The following is a 25,387-nucleotide window of genomic DNA, read 5'->3' on the forward strand; positions in this document are numbered from 1 at the left end:
AGGAAGAGTGCCAGTCACTAAGGTGTGAGAATATATATCACCACTAGTCACAGAAACACAACACCGGTCAGCAGGAAATATCACCACTAGTCACAGCAATATTAATACCAAATTACGTGCTAGTGAGGCAACGAGGGAACGCGACCATTGCTGTAGGCTAGGAAAATTTTAAACTGGATGTAACCTACCAGTGAAAGTGAGCTTTCATAATATTAATTCAATGGGATATATATATATATATATTAGGTGTAAAGAAAAAACTGAGGGGTGTAGGAGGCCTGGTGGCCCCTTCTCAGTGGACAGCGCTCGGGATTCGTAATCCTAAGGTCCGGGGATCGATCTCCAGCGATGGGCGATGGGAGTTTCTGATGCACCTGTTCATGTAAATAGGTACCTGGGAGTTAGACAGACGTTACGGGCTGCTTCCTGGGGAAGGGAGTGTGAACAAAGAAAAAAGAGAGCTCCCCTCTCTCTCTCTCTCTCTCTCTCTCTCTCTCTCTCTCTCTCTCTCTCTCTCTCTCTCTCTCTCTCTCTCTCTCTCTCAGTCTCTCTCTCTCTCAGAAAATGTAATATTACGAAAAGATGAAACGATTCTTAAAACTTTATAGAACAATTTCCGATTTCAGACTTCATCAAAATCGTCGTTGATAGAAACTAATATTTCCCAAAGGGCGGCCATCCAACACCAACAACAACAACAACACCTATCACACTCACATACCCCCAATGTGTCATCTTGAAAAGTTGTATGAAGAGTAAGCCCAAGCGTGTGGCTGCCAGCCTTGGACATACACACAGGCGGACATGCACACATTCTCTTATGATATTAATTATTTCCACTTATTTTCAACCCAATCATTTAGTAGTATTGAACATTATTATTTGTTTAATGCCAAGAATATAAACATTAATTCATATACATTGTTCAACTTAGGAAACACAGTCTTGACTTAAGTCCATACTCTTGGATAACTTAGAACACATTCCCGAAACTTTAATAAAAGCGCAGGCAGCACAGATTTGTTCAACCTGGCATCAAACTTCATCTCTGGACTTTATGGCAGGACTTGGACCCCCTATTGCCCGGCCTTGGTGGACACTGGCTGTGGTGGACACTGGCCAACCCGTTCTCGCACTTGCTTATAGTCAATATTGGCTCATTTAATAAGTGCATATGTGACATACTAATTGATTGTACCGTTGTACCGTTGATAGGTTAAGTAATAATTGTAAATAAGAAGCAATAAGATGCTTATCTTAACATACTAAGAAGGTTAGGTGAGGTCGGTGTTTTCTATGAAGCTTTTCAAGGTAAACTAAAATATTTACAATCAATTAATATGTCACATATGCACTTATTAAATAAGCCAATATTGCCTGTATGCAAGTGCGAGAACGGGTTGCACTGGCTGTAGTGGACACTGGCTGTGGTGTCCGTAACTGGACTGAGGGAAGCTGTTATCGTCGCGTGTCATCAGCAGTCTCTCGTGCCTGAGCTACAAGTTGTCGTAGGAGAGACGATCTTGAGAAGGTTTCAGTGTTATTGGAAACCTTAAATTCATAATTCCAATGAATTAGCAGTGAGCAGTGAAGGACTCTGTCATTCTCAAGTGTACCGCGTGTACCGTCGTACTCTGTTGTATCGCGCCAGTGTTGAGGGCGCGGTACCATTCTCAGCTGTGTGTAACTGTATGACACGCACCCTCGCCGACCTTAGGCTAAGCGTACCGTGTCACCCTGGTCTGTGTGTAGCCACCCCGTGGCCCAGCCACTCCGTGGCTCAGCCGACCACGTGTACGAAGTAGTGAAGACGCCTACTTCACCAGCAGCAGCAGCAGAGGGGAATGGTAGACGTATGTGTATGTGTATGTAAGTACAGTACATTGTTTCTGTTTTGGGTATAAAACTCTGAAGCTGGTTTCACACCCGGTGTTACGTCTAGCCTTTGTCCCTGTTGACCACCTGGTGAGGTGATGGGAATTGAAGACTTGTGAGTTCCCCTGTTCCCCTGCTCAACCTCAACCTCACCAGTTGAGGTTGAGCCCAACTGTGAGGGGTTGAGGTGTGAGAGATCACAACAAGAAACACATTCAGTTGTGAGGGTATAATAATTTTACTGTATCTCCAAGAGTGGAGAAAAGTGATTTTTAATTGTTTCCATTTCTCTATTTTGTGCCGTGTATGTAATTAATTGCAGAGAGAATTCCTGTTGCAGCAGTGAAGTGGTAACGGGAGTTTTTTCCCCTTGGTTATTTGATCATTTTATATTATGTTTGGCCAACGATTATTATACTGTTGTGTTGTGTTAAAGCTGTGAATTATTAGAGGTAGAATTTACTGGGGAAAGTCTTGTGCGAGTGTTGCTGTGAGTGGTAAAGGTGTACCGTGTTGTACCGTGTTGTACCGGGTTGTACCGTGTTGTACCGTGTTGTACCGGGTTGTACCGGGTTGTACCGTGTTGTACCGGGTTGTACCGTGTTGTACCGTGTTGTACCGGGTTGTACCGTGTTGTACCGGGTTGTACCGGGTTGTACCGTGTTGTACCGGGTTGTACCGTGTTGTACCGGGTTGTACCGTGTTGTACCGGGTTGTACCGGGTTGTACCGTGTTGTACCGGGTTGTACCGTGTTGTACCGGGTTGTACTGTGTTGTACCGGGTTGTACCGTGTTGTACCGTGTTGTACCGTGTTGTACCGGGTTGTACCGGGTTGTACCGTGTTGTACCGGGTTGTACCGTGTTGTACCGGGTTGTACCGGGTTGTACCGGGTTGTACCGTGTTGTACCGGGTTGTACCGGGTTGTACCGTGTTGTACCGGGTTGTACCGTGTTGTACCGGGTTGTACCGGGTTGTACCGTGTTGTACCGTGTTGTACCGGGTTGTACCGGGTTGTACCGTGTTGTACCGGGTTGTACCGGGTTGTACCGGGTTGTACCGTGTTGTACCGGGTTGTACCGGGTTGTACCGTGTTGTACCGGGTTGTACCGTGTTGTACCGGGTTGTACCGTGTTGTACCGGGTTGTACCGTGTTGTACCATGTTGTACCGTGTTGTACCGGGTTGTACCGTGTTGTACCGGGTTGTACCGTGTTGTACCGGGTTGTACCGTGTTGTACCGTGTTGTACCGTGTTGTACCGTGTTGTACCGTGTTGTACCGTGTTGTACCGGGTTGTACCGTGTTGTACCGGGTTGTACCGTGTTGTACCGTGTTGTACCGGGTTGTACCGTGTTGTACCGGGTTGTACCGTGTTGTACCGTGTTGTACCGGGTTGTACCGTGTGTGAACTGTAGACAAGTTGTGTCCTTGGTGTATTGCATTGTGTATTGTGAAGGATTCCGTGAGAATTAAAGTCATTTAACGTCACTGGGGGACACGATTACTTAACGAGGTTATTGTTGTTATTGAACATCATTGTGATTAACGTAGAGTCGTGTAATTGCAACAGTCACAGTGATTTCACGCAGTGGAGGAATTGTCAATAGGAGACTAACGTAGTGTTAACGAATTAACGAGCTGTCGTTAATTAATGGATTGATTAACGTAAGCGGTTGACTGTCTTGTCAAGGTCGGAATCAATTGCACCGTCATTAAGCTGTCATAATTCGTTGGACTGATCGGACCTGTCTGCGAGCAGAGGGATTAAGCACTCGTAACTAATTAAGGAGAATTAGCACCTGCCACTTAGTGAATTCACACGTTGTTGATGTTGTTGTTTACACGGAGTGTCTTGTTGCCTTGTGTGGTAAAGTGGTAGAACCGCTGGCAACACTGGGACCATCCCTGCGGCATTAGTGCTTGTGAGACTCCCGCTCTGTGAGTCTGTGAGTATTTTGCCGTCACCGACTCTCTAGCCCCACGCTGGCCGCCAGATGTAAGATTACTGGTTATTGGGAGGTGGAGGCGAATGTTTACCTTCCACAAACAAATAAATACTTTCTGGAGGCGTGAGCAAGACGCGAAGGTGCAGGTAGTCCAGATGGAGCTGAAGGTCAGGATGGTCTCTGACTGCACCAGCAACACCAGACCTGCCACACTTAGGTCGTGACCTCTCCAACTCGCTTGTAAGCAAATCTTGCTGGTAGCGGATGGGTCTTCACATCGAATTAGTATTCAGTGCTTGAGACTTTGAGCTGAATCTTGAGCCAACTGAAATTAATGACAGTGTCAAGTAGCAATTTAGATGAATAATGCGGGGGAGGGTCCCGCCAAACACACACCGAAACTACGACGTTGCTACAACGTTCGAACAAGTTTTAACACCTCCTAACCAATTATAACAACCAATATATCAAGATGTAACAACGTTCTAATACGTCATAAACACGTTAAGACAAGATGTAACAACTTTATTACAAGTTCTAACAAGCGGAAAATAGAGACAGTTTCGGTTTGTGTTTCCAGGGAGTAGTACTTCAAACTGACGAATGACATCAAAGGTCACATGTCTTAACAAAAATAGATTTATTCAACAACTTATCAATACACAGTGACCCATGCTCGTTCCGTTACTCAAGCTGTCACCTCAGCAACCGTCAAAACACCTGCTCGCAGCAGGACTCCGTTCCCACTGTGATATTTTTTTTTTCTTTGACGTATTCAAAAGAATTGATTCCTGTTGATGTTACGTTAATCGTAACTACCTCGCAAGAGAGGCAGACCTTAAACAGCAACAACTGCCAGTGGCAGATGTTTAACTTAAAGCCTAAGATCATAGGAACGTGCCTCACATAATGGGTGTCACGCGTGTCATATAATGGGTGTCACGCGTCTCAGATAATGGGTGTCATGCGTCTCCGATAATGGGAGTCATATAAGGGGTGTCACACGTGTCATATAATGGGTGTCACACGTCTCAGATAATGGGTGTCACGCATGTCATATAATGGGTGTCATGTGTCTCGTATAATGCGTGTCAAGCGTCTCATATAATGGGTGTCACACGTCTCATATAATGGGTGTCAAGTGTCTCATATAATGGGTATCACGCATCTCATATAATGGGTGTCACACGTATCATATAATGGGTGTCACGCGTCTCAGATAATGGGTGTCACACGTCTCATATAATGGGTGTCACGCATGTCATATAATGGGTGTCATGCATGTCATACAATGGGTGTCACGCATGTCATATAATAGGTGCCATGCGTCTCAGATAATGGGTGTCACGCGTGTCATATAATGGGTGTCACGCTTCTCAGATAATGGGTGATGGGTGTCACGCGTCTCATAATAGATGTCACGCGTGTCATATAATGGGTATCACGCGTCTCAGATAATTAGTGTCATTCGTCTCATATAATTTGTGTGACGCATGTCATATAATGGGTGTCACGCATGTCATATAATGGGTGTCACACATGTAATATAATGGGTGTCACGCATGTCATATAATGAGTGTCACACTTCACATATTGATATGTAATGTTGTTATTGTTGACCAAACCACACACTACAAGATAAAAAGAAGACAACAATGTTATTAATATTTCTTTTGAATCATTAAATTGTGCAGTGTCTCAATTTTTCACTTCTTTGCATTAATTAGAAAAAAATTGGATAAACAACCCATAAATATTTGCTTCATTATATTTTTTTATTTAAATAACTGGATCATTATTTTTACAGCTGATAGGATTTGTTTTACTAACAGGTGCATTATCTGTTAAAAAAAATTAGGTTTATTGTTACACATAATGGTGCTACATAGCCTTCGCAGCTTGGTGCCTTCTTTTGATAATTACTTTACACACACAGCCAAATTGTGTAACAGGAAGAGGTCTTGAGCACAAATTTGTTCCATGCTAAATGTAGAGGAATCAGCTGAGTATTCCTCAAATAAGTAGCTGCCTCACCTCACTGCCTTACTGCTACATAGCCTTCCCGGCTTGGTGCTTTCTTTTGATAATTACTTATTGTTACACACAGCCAAACTGTGTAACAGGAAGAGGTCTTGGACCCCCTGCTTCCCCGCTCTCTTTGTTAACAGGCCATAATAGTCCATATAGTCATAATTATAGGCCTAAGTATTCAATAACAAAAGGTTTTGATGGTTTTACCCTTACCTAGGATCATTTGTGCAACATATTTTTCTTTTATGTCTCACCCAGATTTAATTTCAAAATAAAATCAAACAAAATAAATTCAAAATGGGTATGTATAGCTAAGGTACACCCCCCCCCCCCCCAGCTATACTTATTGCTAGGTGAACAGGGGCATTTGGTGATAGTAAATGCTCCCACCAGCCCGGGGTCATCACCTTCTCTTATATCTCATGTTAACCAGCGTTTATTTACTTAATAACTACTGGTATAATATCTTGCTATTATAAAACTATTCTAATATCATAGAAGACATATTTACTACAAGTTTCAAGCAGAGAATGCATATATAGCTAACACGAAGGACTCCTTGATGAAATTCGCCAGCTAAAATATGCCAATGTTAATAATAAAATCGATCCTCCGTGTTGTGTAGTAGAGAAAAATTTAGTTATATCCAGTTTACGTAAAGCTACGAGTGGTCGAGAGCTTTCTTAGTGTGACGGCGTTTACTTACGAAAATTTTCCTTCTTAAATGCCTACCTGAATACCGACGTGGCCGCTACGAAGATGCTAAGAAGGAAAACGTTCGTAAGTACATACGTAACTGCTTCGTGAATCTGGCCCTCAGGGGTGTTAGGATCCCCCCCCCCTTCATTCCTTAAGTGTCGAATAATTTTGGTTTTACATTAAACATTTGTTATTTTCTTATTTTTTACTTGTGTTTCTGTGCTCCATATTCTTTCCTTGGCTTCCTACCTGACTACCTGAGCTGAATAAATTACAAACATTTAACACTCACTGTGAGGAAACATGTTGAATATTCATATTAGCGTGTGGGAGAGGGTGCAGAACTAAGTCGTGTACCAGACTAAGACAGAAGTGGTGACAGATTCCTGGCACACGTCAAGACCACTGGACAACAAGGCCACAGGAACGAGTCATACCCACAGTGGCACTGCAGACAAAAGCCGATGTCAGAGTGCCGGCTTATGAGGTAAGGACAGATTATGGGTACATAGCCTCCTCCCTACATTTTCCTTGTAAAACACCCACAGTCACCTCACGTGGTGTATGGTATCAAAACACGGCTCACAAACACAGCTAGTGAGCACATCACAAGGGAGAGCTGACGGACCCATGTAAAACTGTGTTGATAAATGGTGGAACTAGTGTCTCTTCCTGAGCCATAGTTCCACCAGCTTTCTCTGTAAAATATGTATCGTCATACCTTCGATATTGAATTTTGTTTACGCATATTTATAAATTTGATAATTTGCATAGTGTATTGATAATATTAGTTATAATTTGTGTCAGAGTAACTTGCCAGTAGAGAGAATTTGATGATTGTTCAACTCGTCAGAAGGGGGGGGGGAGATTAAGGAAGCCTAATCGTCACTGCCGCCCCACAAGTTGTTCTGAATGAAATGTATTCCATGTTTCGTTGTGTTCAGCAAGGTTATATCTTAGCCTGGAGATATAGTTTGTTTGCAGTAATTTAGGGCAAAGTTTGTAAGTGCAAAGCTGGTTTATTTGGAACTATGCAATTTGTTAGGAAGGGAAAAAGCTGGTGGTAGTGTTGCCTTTCCGGTGTCAGTGTGTGTTCAGGAGTCACGGAGAGAGGTCGTCAACACCGGTGTTCTGGCTCATATATTCCAAGTTAGGTCTTGTCTAATTTGTTTTTATTTCCGTACATGCCTATTCCTTCATGGTATGGTTTTTGTGGCTTCATAGTCAGCTGGGGGCATCTTGGTCATGTGGTAAAGCACTAACATGTGCTGAGCAGTCTGCACAGTTCTCAAAGTTAGCGATGTGCAATCATTTCTCTTGCTGTAAAAGCCGTTGTTGCACCTCAGTACTGAGCACGAATCCATTACTGAGCTAATGATGACTAAAATTCAAATAATGCAAGGTATTGGCTTATTTCTCGAATTATCTTAATCCTGCTCTTATACTAATTGCAGCTATTTGTTGTATTCTACTTGAATTTAATTGTCTTTTCGCCACTTGAGAAAAAGTATTAAATTCTTTGCCGCCAAAATCAAAGATAACAGTATATGCCGGAGTTAATATTATGCTCACAGCACAAAACTTGTATGAAAAAGGTGAGGATTCTCAGGTCGTCGGCTACACCGTCAGCCATCATGGTGTCACTCACAATGTTCCGTAATATATTTGTTGTGTGTGATGCGTGTGTATATATATGAACACGTACTGAACGGGGTGAGAATAGCTTTAGCTACCTCACGCCTTTGTGTGTATTTATATCTCAATATACTTATTTCAATTTCCATTCATTGTGTGGAGGAATATGGCGGCGGCCCCAGACACGCCACCTACGTTAGACCTCATCCCAGTGGTGCTGCTTGTAGCGACCACACCTAATGTAATTATATACTTGGGGTCACAATGTATAAACTGTGGGAATTACCTAGCTTGAGTGTTGCCAGTGACTGTGGCACACCGGTCTGGTGTAAGCTGCTACAGTGTCTTGCTTAATGAGCAGTTGTCGCTAATTGCTGCCTCTGTTGCAGGCTGCGGCGACGTTGGGCTAGTGTTGCTACACGCCCTTATGCTCTGTACCACGCGCCCACCGTCCCGCCCACATTCAGCCTCCCGCCATCAAGCAGAGATGCTCCTATACCACTCCCACGACCCCGGGAAGATAGTAGCGCCACACCTGGAGCGTGACAAGGGCCAGGTCTACCAGGTGGCCAGGCCACCCCAGCACCCTGGCCACCGCCCACACCTGCTGCTCCCCGGAGCCTGGTAAGTGCTACACTAACTTGCCGTCAGTGTGACCTTGATAGAAACTATCTACATAGTAGTTTCTATCAACCTTCATAGTACAAGGTTTAGATAGTACCTTGATATGGTATTATCTAAACAGGAAGATGGAGTGTGTGTGTTGTGGGGGTTTTTTGAATGTTGGTTTTTTTTAATGTTGGTTTTTTTTGAGTGTTGGTTTTTTTTGAGTGTTGGTTTTTTTTTTTGAGTGTTGGTTTTTTTTTTTTGAGTGTTGGTTTTTTTTTGTTGGTTTTTTTTTTGAGTGTTGGTTTTTTTTTTGTTGGTTTTTTTTTGAGTGTTGGTTTTTTTTGTTGGTTTTTTTTTTTGGGGGGGGGGTTTCCCGATTGCATTGATAAATTTAATTTTCATAGATTTTGATTTATTTTCATTTCGATGTAATTATTTTGACATTGCGTTGGAATTTAGCTGTGTTGTTTACCATACCGTTCATTTTGTGAGTATAGTTTGTTTTAATTTGTAATTGTTTTTCATTCTTTTTTTAACTGTTCTTATTTTTCAGTGATGGCAACATCAGATCATTTTATGTTCTCATTTTTCTGATGGGCACATCAGATCATTTATAATGCATCAGACGAGGGAGTGAGGAATAGTGGGGAGGCCAAGGGGATGGTGGAGAAAACTAGGGACGGGGGGAGGGGGATAATGGTGGGGAGGACGAAGGGGATGGAGTGGGCAGTGGTGGGGAGGACGAAGGGGATGGAGTGGGCAGTGGTGGGGAGGACGAAGGGGATGGAGTGGGCAGTGGTGGGGAGGACGAAGGGGATGGAGTGGGCAGTGGTGGGGAGGACGAAGGGGATGGAGTGGGCAGTGGTGGGGAGGACGAAGGGGATGGAGTGGGCAGTGGTTGGGAGGAGGAGGGAATGGGGGAGTGGGGGATGATGGGGAGGACGAGGGGACAGGGGAGGGGGAAATTGTTGAGAGGACGAAAGGACAAGGAAGGGGGCGAATAGTAGAGAGAAAGGGGGGGAAGGGGAGGGTTGCTGTGGCCGCATTGCTGAGCCACAGCAACGCGTGGCCGAGTACAGCTTGTGTATTTGTGTGTATGTATATGTATAATAATTTATTGAAAGGAAGATATTAGTGTAAGTGATTATGAAGAACAGCTGTGCATCCTCAGACGGAGCGTGAGCAACTGAAACAACAGTGAAACAGTACGTGCGTGTTCTCAGAAAGCGCAGGCATGGGAACTGTTATGACCACACATACACCAGTGTAAATATATGGTGTAAATGTATGTTGCGGTCAAACTATATAGTCACACATTACTTGTTTAGCTTACTCCTGTATTAGTAATGTTTTGTGGACTAGCAGGAGCTTATGGTGGTTCATACACCTGTATACTTGAGGGATGTGAATATACGGTAATTTAAGTCGTAAACGATCGATCGACCGGTAATTTGCTGGAACTCCTCCCATATCCCCCCCCCCCTGAGGGAGCCGGTCGGCCAAGCGGACAGCACGCTGGACTTGTGATCCTGGGTTCGATCCCAGGCGCCGGCGAGAAACAATGGGCAGAGTTTCTTTCACCCTATGCCCCTGTTACCTAGCAGTAAAATAGGTACCTGGGTGTTAGTCAGCTGTCACGGGCTCCTTTCTGGGGGTGGAGGCCTGGTCGAGGACCGGGCCGCGGGGACACTAAAAAGCCCCGAAATCATCTCGAGATAACCTCAAGTTATAACCAGCTTGTGCTAAGTATTAGCCGTTACTCATTTGATAGCTGTGTTTCAGTTCTTGAAGTTCATTGATGTTACTAGTTGAGCTGTGTGTTGAAGCTCTTTGTTCTGATGAAAGTATCAGCTGTATACTAGTGTATATCAGTTGTATATAGAGAATGTTAGTTCTCAGTGTTTTACGGTGACCTGTTTATATGTTCCAGTAAACTGGCGTTGTTTTAACCAGCTTTTTAAACTTACCCAAGACACTTGCTGAAAATTTGCCAGGCTTTGGTTGGCCAGCGGTGCCGTGGATCATGAGGTCATGACAGGAATCCAGAACAGTACACGTGTGTTCCCAGAAAGCGCAGGCATGAGATCCCGGAACATGGGAGAGAAAGTGGGTCATAAAACTGAGTCAATCATTACTGTATTTCAGTAACAAGTAACACAAGGTGGAAGCCGACGGTGTCACGAGGGAAATTGTAGGTAAAATGTAGTTTAGTAAACTATTAAGAGGAAACAATAAAATTGTAATCAAGTGAGCGGTAAAGCGAGATGTTTACGAACTATTGAAGAACCAATAATAATGATGAAACGGTGGTTGGTTCAACTCATTAAGAGATCGGGGGAAAGAGATTCTTCATAGACAATACTCCCTATAGTGTGTCTTGACGTAGACACATGTCTACACCTGCCAGAGGCAGTCTCCCCTCAGTGTGTGTCGACGTAGACAAGGTAACTACACACATACACAGCCGACTACACCCTCCAGGGGGCGGTACACCCTCGCTGGAGGGACTCTGGCTGGTTATTCGTCAGGGGACAAAAATGGAGGCTCAGGCTCGTCAAGCCTTTACACAACATGATTGCGATTGATTCTGTGCGGCCAATGGAATTTCGTGGCAAAAAAGGCGTGCATGCTGGGCGTAGTTGATTGCAGCAGCGGGTCAGCGCCTGAATAATTGATATCGTGTGTTGGTTATCATTTGTGTCATTGTTTACTGTTTGGTGCAATCCCTGGTGGTCGGTGGTGGCCGCGCCACCACCCGGGTTTATCATACAAAAATAATCGTTCGGTAAACGCAAATGGTGGTAGTGGTTAAGAGGGCAAGTGCGACGCGGAATATTTTATTGGTTTGTGACACTTAGAGTTAATCTTTTGTTGCTGGAAATGATGGCATTTGCACTGGGGAAAAGTGAGTGTGTGTTTGCTTTACGGGCTCACCATAACCCGTGCTACATGAACACTTCGTTCTGAGTAGCTAAATCTAAAAAAACAACAAACAAACGTGTTTGCAACTTGTATTTACTACTTGAGCTTGCGAAATGCACCTGATATTCGACCTGATATTCACCCTGAACGAGTCAGAAATAAGGGAAGTCAAATTTGAAGCCCCCATAGGAATGAGTGACCACAGTGTATTGGCATTTGAGTATCTGGTAGAGATAGGGATAACCTATCCAAGGATGGGATTGGAAGGGAAAAGACTAAATTACCGAAGAGGAAAATGACGAAATGAGGAACTTCCTAATGGGAATACCATTGGAAACAGAACTCAGAGAAAAGACTGTACAGGATATGATGGACTACATCACCCAAAAGTGCCAGGAAGCTGCAGACAGCTTTATCCCGCCCAAAAAAGAGAAAAATGGAAAGCAAAATTAGAATCCATGGTTCAACCAGGAATGTATAGTAGCGAAGCAAATGAGTAAAATATCATGGAGAAACTATAGGAATAACAGAACACCAGAGAGCAGGGAGAGATACCAGAGGGCCAGGAATGAGTACCTCAGAGTGAGGAGAGAAGCAGAGAGACGGTATGAAAATAACATCACGAGTAAAGCCAAGACTCGACCAAAACTGCTCCACAGCCACATCAGAAGGAAAACAGCAGTGAAGGAACAAGTGATGAAACTGAGAAAGGGGGAGAACAGATACACAGAGAATGACAAGGTGGTGTGTGAAGAACTCAAACAAGAGATTCCAGGAGGTCTTCACAATAGAACAAGAAGTCCCTGCACTAAATAAGGCGGAGGCAAACCAAGCCACCTTGGAAGAATTTAATTAACCTCACCAGGAATGAGGTCAAAAGGAATCTGTTGGAGCTGAATGTGACAAAGGCTGTTGGGCCTGACAGAATCTCACCATGGATACTAAAAGAGGGTGCAGAGGCACTTAAGTGTGCCACTCTATAGTGTATAACAGGTCACTGGAAACAGGAGACCTACCGGAAAGCTGGAAGATAGCTAATGTAGTCCCAATATACAAAAAAGGCTGGTTATCTTGAGATGATTTCCTTATGCGTTTTTGTTCTCGTATTGGCATTCTTGGTGATATTTAGCGCCCTCTGATTATTTCGCACTTTGATGGTGCTACATAGCCTTCCCGGTTTGGTGCCTTCTTTTAATAATTACCTTACCTTGAGATGATTTCTGGGCTTTAGTGTCCCCGCGGCCCGGTCCTCGACCAGGCCTCCACCCCCAGGAAGCAGCCCGTGACAGCTGACTAACACCCAGGTACCTATTTTACTGCTAGGTAACAGGGGCATAGGGTGAAAGAAACTCTGCCCATTGTTTCTCGCCGGCGCCTGGGATTGAACCCAGGACCACAGGATCATAAGTCCAGCGTGCTGTCCGCTCGGCCGACCGGCTCCCTCCGGGTGACAGGCAAGTGGCGTTGAACTACAAGCCAGATACGTCTTCCTGCATAATGATCCAACAGCTGTGTTTATATGTCGCTATTGTCCTTCTCTGATGCCTCGCCCCACGCCACTCCTCCCCTGCCTCGCCCCACGCCACTCCTCCCCTGCCTCGCCCCACGCCACTCCCCCCCCTGGCCTCGCCCCACGCCACTCCCCCCCTGGCCTCGCCCCACGCCACTCCCCCCCTGGCCTCGCCCCACGCCACTCCCCCCCTGCCTCGGCCCACGCCACTCCCCCCCCTGCCTTGCCCCACGCCACTCCCCCCCTGCCTCGGCCCACGCCACTCCCCCCCTGCCTCGGCCCACGCCACTCCCCCCCTGCCTCGCCCCACGCCACTCCCCCCCTGCCTCGCCCCACGCCACTCCCCCCCTGGCCTCGCCCTGCGCCACTCCCCCCCTGCCTCGCCCCACGCCACTCCCCCCCTGGCCTCGCCCTGCGCCACGTGAACTGCTTGATAGTTACTGATGACAGCCACACCAGCACGTTAGTCACACTGCTGCCTGGTACTGGTGGGTCGTTATGGTCTGAATTTGTTGTCTGCCTACCTGAGCCACACCTGACGTTTGACACCTGGGGTATCCGGCCTCCCTCTGTCCTACTCACCTAGAAACTAGGATGTTCTAAAATATTTAATTAAAATCTAAAAATCATATTTCTAAATGGAATGATTTCCGATACAAAATAGTGACTCACTAGACTGTTACAACTGTCGAGTAAACATCACGTCCTGCACAGTAGCAGAGTTGGTGCTTGCAGTCACCGCCGGAAAGCGTTTTATTAACATAATAATTGGATCATCTATATCGAAATTAACTTAACGTAAATTGAGGCAGAGCTAAAAACTGGAGGGTAAAGCGGTTGTGTCTGTAGCGAGTCCCGGTTCGAGCCCTCCGGAGTCGCCCTACCAGGATGCATTAAACATTTTTTGGGAGGCAACGTTGAATATTTTTCTCGGGGATATCCGACGAACTTAACAAAAATTACCTGAGACTGCACTGGATAGTCCCGGGGTCCGTCGGGCCAATCCTGGAAGCCTGAGCGTGGTGTAGTCATTATGGTAAAATGTTCTTCAGTTAAAAAAAATTGTAAGTTTGATTTACACTGCTGTAAACCTGTTTCAAACCAGCCGGAATTGTAACGTTGGTATTACTCGTGTTAGTAATAAATCTTGTGTTTTATATTCACCAGTATGGTAAGGTAATCTTAGGTGAACTGTGTTGTTCAGTTGTTTGGTCTAATATAAGCCTACAGGACTGGTTTCTTTAGTCTTTACAATCCAACTTTATCTTTGCTACGAATGAATTAGTAATAATAATGAACATTTTTGCGCGTATATTTATCGTTTTGCTAACAAATGTATAAGACGGAAATGTATAACAAAAATTTAGGAAGCTAGTTAATATAAAATATTAATGGTTTTTAACAAAACCGAAAAAAATTAAAATTTATATACTGTATAGTATTTTACCTTTTAAACAACGTGAAATTATAAGCTAATAATTTATTAGCTATATGCTAATATAAGTAATGTTATAAAAAAAACATAATTAAAAGAATAAGTTTTGCTACTGCACCAACGAGGACACATTTTATGAAGTCTTTGGTTGTGTTGAGAGCTGTGGTGTTGAGAGCTGTGGTGTTGAGAGCTGTGGTGTTGAGTGCTGTGGTGTTGAGTGCTGTGGTGTTGAGTGCTGTGGTGTTGAGTGCTGTGGTGTTGAGTGCTGTGGTGTTGAGTGCTGTGGTGTTGAGTGCTGTGGTGTTGAGTGCTGTGGTGTTGAGTGCTGTGGTGTTGAGTGCTGTGGTGTTGAGTGCTGTGGTGTTGAGTGCTGTGGTGTTGAGTGCTGTGGTGTTGAGTGCTGTGGTGTTGAGTGCTGTGGTGTTGAGTGCTGTGGTGTTGAGTGCTGTGGTGTTGAGTGCTGTGGTGTTGAGTGCTGTGGTGTTGAGTGCTGTGGTGTTGAGTGCTGTGGTGTTGAGTGCTGTGGTGTTGAGTGCTGTGGTGTTGAGTGCTGTGGTGTTGAGAGCTGTGGTGTCGAGTGCTGTGGTGTCGAGTGCTGTGGTGTCGAGAGCTGTGTTGCAGCGCCGCGGCTTCATCAATAAAGTGTGCGCCAATAATTACACACCACGAAGGTCACCATAGAAGGCAATGACTCGCAGGATCATGTCAGTCAAATTGCTGTGTTAACGCTGCCATTGCCGGCTTTATCAGCCAAAAGTCTCAGGAATGGAATTCCCGTTTCAAAACTAAACTTTTTAAAATTTTCTGCCCTGTGTATATTTCAGCCGCTATGATATGTTCTCCTAACATCACCAAGTTAGCCAGTTCTTCACATATTTCTCCTACAAGATCGATAAATAATGTCTAGCTTACTTGAAGTGGTATCTGCTTACAGCACGATAAATTGAAATAAATTTTCACGAATCAATATATTTTGTCAACTGTTCTGCTATGTTTCCAACTTTAGTATTCAGTCATTTCCTGTGTGTCTACTCCCTGGCAGCTCCTTAATGCATTGAATAATGTTTCCCACCAGCCATTCAGAGCACGCGCGCCTCCCCTGGCCTGAGGCCACCTCCGTAAACCTAAAAGACTTGTGAAAACGACGATGGTAAATCAGATCCAACTGTAATTTTCCCCCTGAATACAAATATCTTATTTTATATTCTCCCGGGAAAGATAACTGCCTCGGGCTATCATTGTGAACGGAGAATAAGGAGCCTAAAATATTTGATCAACTCTCGTAATGTCCCCCACGGTCATCAGCTGTACTTTGTTTACAATGTTGGGATCTAGTTTCATTACTGCGGTCGCTAGAGGGCAGCACATGTTTTGTATATTTCATCCTCAGAGTATTTTCCGCATCCACTCTATCTTTACGACTTTTAAAACACATCATCAAATTAGTACAATATGCTGTATATTGTAAATAATTCATACAGGCTGGTAGTTATCCAAATCCAATTTACCTAAACTCATTTGACTTAATCTCACTTTATTCAAGCCAAGTATTATTTAACATTAGACCATTAACAAATTGTTAATGACCAAATATATATTTAACAGAATTGTCAGTAATTAAGGATGTAATCAGTTATTTAGGCTGAGTATTGCTAGGTTGGATTTGGCTAAAAAACTTAACTAGGCATGACTAGACTAGAACTAGGTTAGGTTACGCTAGGCTGGGTAAGGTTAGGTTACGCTAGGCTAGGTAAGGTTAAGCTATGTTGTCTCAGGTGTCACAATATAGTGTGGCGGTTCCTTATATAGGGAACAAAGGCAGTACCTTAGACTAAGGCACCAAAATGGTGGCCATCTGCCTGGCCAGTTTATCACAATTATTTGGAATTAAAAAAAAAAAACAGGAACACGTCATAGTAACATTAATTATCACGAGTATATGGAGTTCCGTCACACCCAGTTGGATAAACAACCCGGAGAGTTTAGGCCAACTATATAATACATAGTAATACAAATATTAAGTTATATGATATTACTGGATTATACTGGGGGGAAGGGAGCAAAACATTGACATGAGAGAAAATGTTTCAAAGTCAAGACTTTTAAAGCCAGTTGACTGGATGGATTTTGAAGGTTGCAAGGGCGGTCTCTATGTGTAATTATTTAAGTTTTGTGGTAAAACTAAAGTTGAGTTGTTAGTGGACTTTGTTCTTGCTGGGGCTGGCGAGGCTGGCCACACCCACTGGCTGTGTTGTTCACACTGGTGGCTGAGAGCGCCACACCCACTGGCTGTGTTGTTCACACTGGTGGCTGAGCGCGCCACACCCACTGGCTGTGTTGTTCACACTGGTGGCTGAGCGCGCCACACCCACTGGCTGTGTCGTTCACACTGGTGGCTGAGAGCGCCACACCCACTGGCTGTGTTTAATCTCACGACACTGGAAGACACAAGAGTTGCGGGAGACATGATCACTACCAATAAAATTCTCAGAGGAGTTGACAGGGTAAATAAAAATAAACTGTTTAACACAGGGGGGTACGCGAACAAGGGGACACAGGTGGAAACTGAGTACCCATGCTGGGTTAAGTCCTGCCTCTACTCTCTCACTACGACGTTTCCTCTCAAAACTATTCTTCCGTCTGTCCCCACTTCCCGCTCCCCCTTTTACCTGTGCAATCAGTTGATTGCTTGAGTACCCGGATGAGCCACAGGGACGTAAAAAGAACTTTTTCAGTGTCAGAGTAGGTAACAGATGGAATGCATTAGGCAGTGATGTGATGGAGGCTGACTCCATATACAGTTTCAAATGTAGAAAATGATAAGAGCCAGTTGGCTCAGGAAGCTGTACACCAGTTGATTGACAGTTTAGAGGCGGGACCAAAGAGCCAGAAGCGCAACCCCCGCAAGCACAACTAGACGAGTACACACCCACCAACCAAGGTACCATAAGGTGTCTTTTAAGGTACCATAAGGTACCAAGACTGTGTCTAGCCAGCGCTGAGCGGCAGCAGTGACGGAGTGTGGCGTCACACAGGAACCGAACACCGTGTACGTGTCTGTGTTCCTGCTGAAAGAACACGTAACAAAGACCTCCTAAAATATTCAGAGAGTTACGCATGCTTGACCTCAAGTCTTTACAACTGAAGGAAATAATGTTGAATGTGTTAGTGAGGACCGCGGGGGAATAATGGGTATTATTGGGGGTCAATATGTTGCATACAGCTCTCTCGTCTGCAACACTGCCAACTATCACGATGGTGGACATTTATATGTTGCTTACGTTTGTGTGCACTTGTGTGTGTGTGTGTGTGTACACTCACTCGCTCACACTCTCGCTCACACTCTCGCTCACACTCTCGCTCACACTCTCGCTCACACTCTCGCTCACACTCTCGCTCACACTCTCGCTCACACTCTCGCTCACACTCTCGCTCACACTCTCGCTCACACTCTCGCTCACACTCTCGCTCACACTCTCGCTCACACTCTCGCTCACACTCTCGCTCACGTTAACGGATGTCACTTCCACACGCTGATAAACAGGCCCCCCTTAGTTCACTTTCTCTGGGTGGCGTTCAGCAACCACCCAGGAACGGAGACGCTCCCAAAAGTTCACTACGGTCCTATTTCGACGACAAACTTCTTCCACAAAAACGGATTCTTACTCCAAGAGTCCCGGGATGATGGCACGACGATCGTGAGTGACTTTGGTGTCGCTGCAGGCGGTATTTCCTGTGCTCGGCCTAGCACGAAAACAACACGACCTCCTTCAGCAACAGTCACGGGGCAAGAATACAGTTCCCGCCAACTGAGAGGCACACCTCCAAAGTCGGCACCCCTCGGCTCTGGGCACCAATCACAAACGAGCATCCCAGAGGCCTGGTGCATCGACGAATCACGCTCTCCCAAGGCGACGCTCTCCCAAGGCGACGCTCTCCCAAGGCGACGCTCTCCCAAGGCGACGCTCTCCCAAGGCGACGCTCTCCCTCATGACACAAGGGCTCAAGGGGATTGGGGGGGTAGCCTACAACCGTTGACCCCCCAAACCCCCCTCTCCACTTGTGCTAAAATTAACCTGAAATCAACTCCTCGCTATAACTTCCACTACAGACTTGCTACAGCAACCACAATAATTTTAATGACTAGCTCTCGTCAAGGGCTGTCCGTAGACACGTGCATGACTGTGTAAGAGTTGTATTTCTCAATCTTGTGCTCCAGTGCACACATTACAGTGCACATGGGAGCTGGAAAAAATTCATCTGACAAAGAGGATGATTCCTAAAATTTAGAGCATTATACAAGGCCTACCAGCTGTATTACACCCAGGCCTTCCTGGCCTGTGCGAGACTGACTGACAGGACTTAGTGGAAATATACCATCTTGGAATACTATGCAACAGCACTGGAACACCAAAGAAGGTAGACTACTCTATTTATAAATAAGATGTCACCAAGAATCCAGATGAGACGCAATGGTAACCTGAAAAGTATGGAAGGTTACAGCAGGGTATAACTGGGAAAATGTGAACAAAAGGAAAGAACAGCGTAGGGAACGGACAAGAAGGGATGGGGAAGAGGAGAAGAGAGAAAAACAGGAGGAAAGAACTGGCACCACATCCAGCTAGCCTCAGGAGAAGTGTGCCCCAAGACTTTACGTTATAGGGAAGCAAGAAACTGATAGAAAACACGAACAATCAGGAAGGAGGGACAGCTACAATCCGAAACCAGCGTTTACCCAGTAACTACCAGCAACTATACAATAGTAACAAATTCCACCCGGGTGTGGGGCGTCTACCCGGGTGTGGGGCGTCTACCCGGGTGTGGGGCGTCTACCCGGGTGTGGGGCGTCTACCCGGGTGTGGGGCGTCCACCCGGGTGTGGGGCGTCTACCCGGGTGTGGGGCGTCTACCCGGGTGTGGGGCGTCTACCCGGGTGTGGGGCGTCTACCCGGGTGTGGGGCGTCTACCCGGGCGTGGGGCGTCCACCCGGGCGTGGGGCGTCCACCCGGGCGTGGGGCGTCCACCCGGGCGTGGGGCGTCCACCCGGGCGTGGGGCGTCCACCCGGGCGTGGGGCGTCCACCCGGGCGTGGGGCGTCCACCCGGGCGTGGGGCGTCCACCCGGGCGTGGGGCGTCCACCCGGGCGTGGGGCGTCCACATCATAAACTAGGAGAGGCTGCCTGCTGTATACTTGGGATAAATATATTCATGAGCTGTCAACAAGTTGTCTTGGTAGTTTCTCTTTCTCTCCCTTTCTTTCTCATTTTCTCTTTTTCTTTTCTCTCTCTCTCCTCTCTTTCTCTTTCTCTCTCTCTCTCTCTCTCTCTCTCTCTCTCTCTCTCTCTCTCTCTCTCTCTTTTTCTAATTCAAACTTCAGGCATAAATCCTCGAAAGCTAAGAAAAGTGCTCTTTAAATTCAAGAAATTTAAGAATTTAAAGAAAATAGATTGAATAACCTATAAAGTAATATAATCACCAAACGCCATTTTCCTTCACTCCAGTATTGACTAACTTTTGCTAAGGAGGAAGTTCTAAACGACCGGAAGCTTGCGAATGCCACACAGCATTAAGAATAAAGGAAATGGGTATTGAATTATCTTGCCATTAGCCAGGCCAAGTTTGGGGCATTATTGGGGAGGTGGGGTGCGTCAAGTGTTTTGGAAAGACTTCTTCACTTGTATAGAAGATTTCCAGAATATAAGATTCTATCGAAGTATATTTTGTAAAAGGCTTTAGAAAAAGTATACTTAGATTTTCACCTCCACCTCAAGCATGCCAAGGTACAGGTTGTTCTTTGTTGTTTAAGATTCGCTACCTGGAACAAAATGTTCCAAGTAGGACAGGCTATGGTGAGCCCATAGAAGGTACAGGTATTAATCATCACCTCCACCTCAAGCATGCCAAGGTACGGGGATAATGATTTCAGGGAACTTAGCTCTATTGGCAGTAGGTGCAGTACCTAGATGAAGGGTAATGTTCTTCACTACACAGGTTGTAATTCATTGACCATGTGGTGGTACAGTTGACTGGAGCTCGTCTGGGAATATTCAGTCTTCGGTTTCAACTCCTTTTGACCATGTCGTAGCTCAGTCGATTAAGGCAACGTCTGGGATGCTCTCGGACGCAGGTTCAAATCGTCGTCACGGCCCTTGTGGATTTGTTCACTTGATGCATCACGCAATTGTGATTTCTGTGGGTAATTAGGTGGATACATATAAGAGCCGCATAAGAGAGAAGGCCTATTGGCCCATGCGAGGCAGCTCCTATTCATACCCACCAACAGGCCCACACATGGATAATAATAGCATAAGATAGTAAATATTTACAATGAATTAGACAAATGTGTGTCAATGATCCTACTCAAATCGCCCCTTAATTGATCTATCCAAAATGGATCTAAGTTATATAAACCACTGCTAATGTTCAAATTAGCAGTGGTAATTGAACATTATCAGTCGTTTATATAACTTAGATCCATTTTTGATAGATCAATTAAGGGGCGATTTGAATAGGATTTCCCTCACATGAAAACTCGCATAAAAAAGTTTTACATAAAAAGCATGTTTTTACCTGTCACAGACGTGACATCTATATAGTAGGCTTAGAAAAACACGCTCGTATGCGAATGAAATGTTGTTAAAATTTCAAAGCAATCGGTGAAAAACTTTCGGAGATTAGCGATTTTGAACAAACGAACATTTACAGTTTTATTTATATAGATATACACCTGGATCCTTAGAAATTCGAACTTGGGTTTAAAACAACACAAATCGTCTTCGCAATTAGAACATGATTAATATATTTTCAATTAAAATTATCTCCATTCTTCTGCCTCCCTTTCCATTTGATATTACTCACTGTACGCAACACCCACCTGTCTTCCTCTCCCTCCTCTTCCACCCTGTCTCAGTTGTCCTCCTCCTGTCTCCCTCAGTCTTCCCCATCTCTCTCAATCTCTCTCTCTCTCCCCCTAACGGCATTACCTTCCTCTTGTTTCTTTTAGACATTTTTCTATTCTCTTTTTTCTTGTAGTTCGTCTTTCCCCTCCACCCATTCCTACCTGTACCTCATATACCGACCCGGAATCTTGCCCTACAAAACCCCGAGTGGAAAAGAGTGTGTGAGAGGAATTTATGAGATTGGCGAAGGGAATGTCCTGGACGTGATACCTTGTGTTCATCACGGCCGCTCCCACCTCGCTCCTTCCCAGTACACATGGTGTAGTGTATCGTAGTGTGGTGGAGGCGGGGGGGGGGGGTGGCAAGGTACTCGGAGTAGCTTAGGGTAGTCGGGTGGCTTAGGGTGAGATAGGGGAGGAGTGATTTAGGGTGAATTAAGGGAGGGATGGCTGGTCCAACCCCTTGCTGGTCCAACCCCTTGCTGGTCCAACCCCTTGCTGGTCCAACCCCTTGCTGGTCCAACCCTTGCTGGTCCATTCCCTACTGGTCCAAGAAAGCTGTCCAAAATTTGACCCATTAGGTTGAGTGTCCTGTGGTAGATTTTGACGGCAGCAAGTTCTCCGAAGATTTCAAAACGTCATGGAAACCGTTAATTGAAAGTTTCTTCTCCTTACCTAACAGACTAAGCCAGAGGACCCAAAACAGAAAACGGAACAGTACGTCACTTTCGCCAGCCGATTCCACTTTTTATTACGGCAATTTTTAGCCTTAGTGCGCATACGAGCGAAAAGCGACGTAATTAGTAAGAGGACTGGTTGATCCGTCAGTCGGGCAGCAGTTGCCCGCCAAACACACAGCGAAACTACGACGTTGTTACAACGTTCGAACAAGATTTAACACCTAACAAGTTATAAAAACCAATATAACAAGTTGTAACAACGTTCTAATACGTCATAAACACGTTAAGCCAAGTTGTAACAACTTTATTACAAGTTGTAACAAGCGGGAAAATAGGTTCAGTAACAGTATGTGTTTCCAGGGTGTTGCCTATGGTTCTCTCTCTTGTGCTGCCACGCGCCCTGTATGGGACCTTCCCTGGAAACACAAACCGAAACTGTCTCTATTTTCCGCTTGTTACAACTTGTAATAAAGTTGTTACATCTTGGCTTAACGTGTTTATGACGTATTAGAACGTTGTTGCAACTTGCTATATTGGTTGTTATAACTGGTTAGGTGTTAAAACTTGTTCGAACGTTGTACCAACGTCGTAGCTTCGGTGTGTGTTTGGCAGGGTAAAGGACCAGCTCATCCCTTATACCTTGGACATTAATCTTGCTTAATAATATATTTTCGTTCAAAAAAAAACTTTTTTGTTTTTATCGGGATTTTATTTATATTTTTAAGTTGCTTCAATTTTGCGTTTAATAAAATATTTACTATATTATGTTCTTTTTGTCACAAACCATTTTGAATAAGTCCACATGACTGGTGTACACGTGACTGTGTTGGACTGGTCCACATGACTGGTGTACACGTGACCGTGTTGGACTGGTCCACATGACTGGTGTACACGTGACCGTGTTGGACTGGTCCACATGACTGGTGTACACATGACCGTGTTGGACTGGTCCACATGACTGGTGTACACGTGACCGTGTTGGACATCTCAAGATAACCTCAAGATGACTGGTGTACACAGGACTGTGTTGGACTGGTCCACATGACTGGTGTACACATGACCGTGTTGGACTGGTCCACATGACTAGTGTACACAGGACTGTGTTGGACTGGTCCACATGACTGGTGTACACAGGACTGTGTTGGACTGGTCCACATGACTAGTGTACACAGGACTGTGTTGGACTGGTCCACATGACTAGTGTACACAGGACTGTGTTGGACTGGTCCCCATGACTGGTGTACACAGGACTGTGTTGGACTGGTCCACATGACTGGTGTACACAGGACTGTGTTGGACTGGTCCACATGACTGGTGTACACAGGACTGTGTTGGACTGGTCCACATGACTGGTGTACACAGGACTGTTGGACTGGTCCACATGACTGGTCCACATGACTGGTGTACACATGACCGTGTTGGACTGGTCCCCATGACTGGTGTACACAAGACTGTGTTGGACTGGTCCACATGACTGGTGTACACATGACCTGTGTTGGACTGGTCCACATGACTGGTGTACACATGACCTGTGTTGGACTGGTCCACATGACTGGTGTACACATGACCTGTGTTGGACTGGACCACATGACTGCTGTACACAGGACTGTATTGGAGTGGACCACATGAGCATCAACAGGAGTGCGGTTGTCAGAGAGCCTCGGACCCCGACCCGCGCCTGCCGGTCAGCACGTCTAACTTCATAAAACAACCGCGCGTCTATATAAAAGTTTTCAGTAATATAACTGTAAATCTTAGTTTCCACGATGAATACAAATGCGTGAAGTTAGCGCGCACCGGAGCCGCTCTGCTCGCAAACTTGAATGAAAAGCAATAAAGTTAGTCTCCCCGGAGGCCGCTGCCCCCACCATGGAAATATGTCTTTTATAGTTTAGGGGTCTGTCATGTCTTGGCCGAGGAGGCGTGTCTGTCTCGTCTTGGCCGAGGAGGCGTGTGTCTGTCTCGTCTTGGCCGAGGAGGCGTGTCTGTCTCGTCTTGGCCGAGGAGGCGTGTCTGTCTCGTCTTGGCCGAGGAGGCGTGTCTGTCTCGTCTTGGCCGAGGAGGCGTGTCTGTCTCGTCTTGGCCGAGGAGGCGTGTCTGTCTCGTCTTGGCCGAGGAGGCGTGTCTGTCTCGTCTTGGCCGAGGAGGCGTGTCTGTCTCGTCTTGGCCGAGGAGGCGTGTCTGTCTCGTCTTGGCCGAGGAGGCGTGTCTGTCTCGTCTTGGCCGAGGAGGCGTGTCTGTCTCGTCTTGGCCGAGGAGGCGTGTCTGTCTCGTCTTGGCCGAGGAGGCGTGTCTGTCTCGTCTTGGCCGAGGAGGCGTGTCTGTCTCGTCTTGGCCGAGGAGGCGTGTCTGTCTCGTCTTGGCCGAGGAGGCGTGTCTGTCTCGTCTTGGCCGAGGAGGCGTGTCTGTCTCGTCTTGGCCGAGGAGGCGTGTCTGTCTCGTCTTGGCCGAGGAGGCGTGTCTGTCTCGTCTTGGCCGAGGAGGCGTGTCTGTCTCGTCTTGGCCGAGGAGGCGTGTCTGTCTCGTCTTGGCCGAGGAGGCGTGTCTGTCTCGTCTTGGCCGAGGAGGCGTGTCTGTCTCGTCTTGGCCGAGGAGGCGTGTCTGTCTCGTCTTGGCCGAGGAGGCGTGTCTGTCTCGTCTTGGCCGAGGAGGCGTGTCTGTCTCGTCTTGGCCGAGGAGGCGTGTCTGTCCCGTCTTGGCCGAGGAGGCGTGTGTAGAATTGTAGTATTTTTAGACAGCCTCGTGCTCCACCGTCGCCTCGGGGAGAGCCCTGGCAAGTTATCTCACACAGTGGGTTGCCAGAGCAACATCACTCACAAAGGACCCCCTCGCCGCGTGAGGGCCTCGGGGGGTGTGAGGGCCTCGGGGGGTGTGAGGGCCTCGGGGGGTGTGAGGGCCTCTGAGGGCCTCGGGGGGTGTGAGGGCCTCGGGGGGGGTGTGAGGGCCTCGGGGGGGGTGTGAGGGCCTCGGGGGGTGTGAGGGGCCTCGGAGGGGTGAGGGCCCTGAAGCCCTGCCTGAGAGATTACAAGCCGGCTCCTTCAAGCAGGAGAGACGAAGCTCCGAAGAGAGGGACGGTCGTTCCTCAGGAACAAGGAAGAGACAGTGAAGAGACAACGATAGCCCCAGTGACCAACTCGTGGGAGAAAGGA

The 25,387-nt window shown here is 46.2% G+C and overlaps 1 protein-coding gene across 1 annotated transcript in view; it reads left to right on the forward strand.

The window, feature by feature from the left end:
- The window catches only part of LOC138351004 (collagen alpha-1(XXII) chain-like), a 111,576-nt gene that overhangs the window by 80,427 nt on the left and 5,762 nt on the right, over nt 1–25,387 (forward strand). Inside the window, exon 4 of the mRNA XM_069302474.1 lies at nt 8,576–8,810. Coding sequence (XP_069158575.1) covers nt 8,576–8,810 — 235 coding nt within the window. The remainder of the gene's footprint in view (nt 1–8,575; nt 8,811–25,387) is intronic.

This window comes from Procambarus clarkii, chromosome 48 (genome assembly GCF_040958095.1).
Source record: "Procambarus clarkii isolate CNS0578487 chromosome 48, FALCON_Pclarkii_2.0, whole genome shotgun sequence".
NCBI classification, from domain to species: Eukaryota; Metazoa; Arthropoda; class Malacostraca; order Decapoda; family Cambaridae; genus Procambarus; species Procambarus clarkii.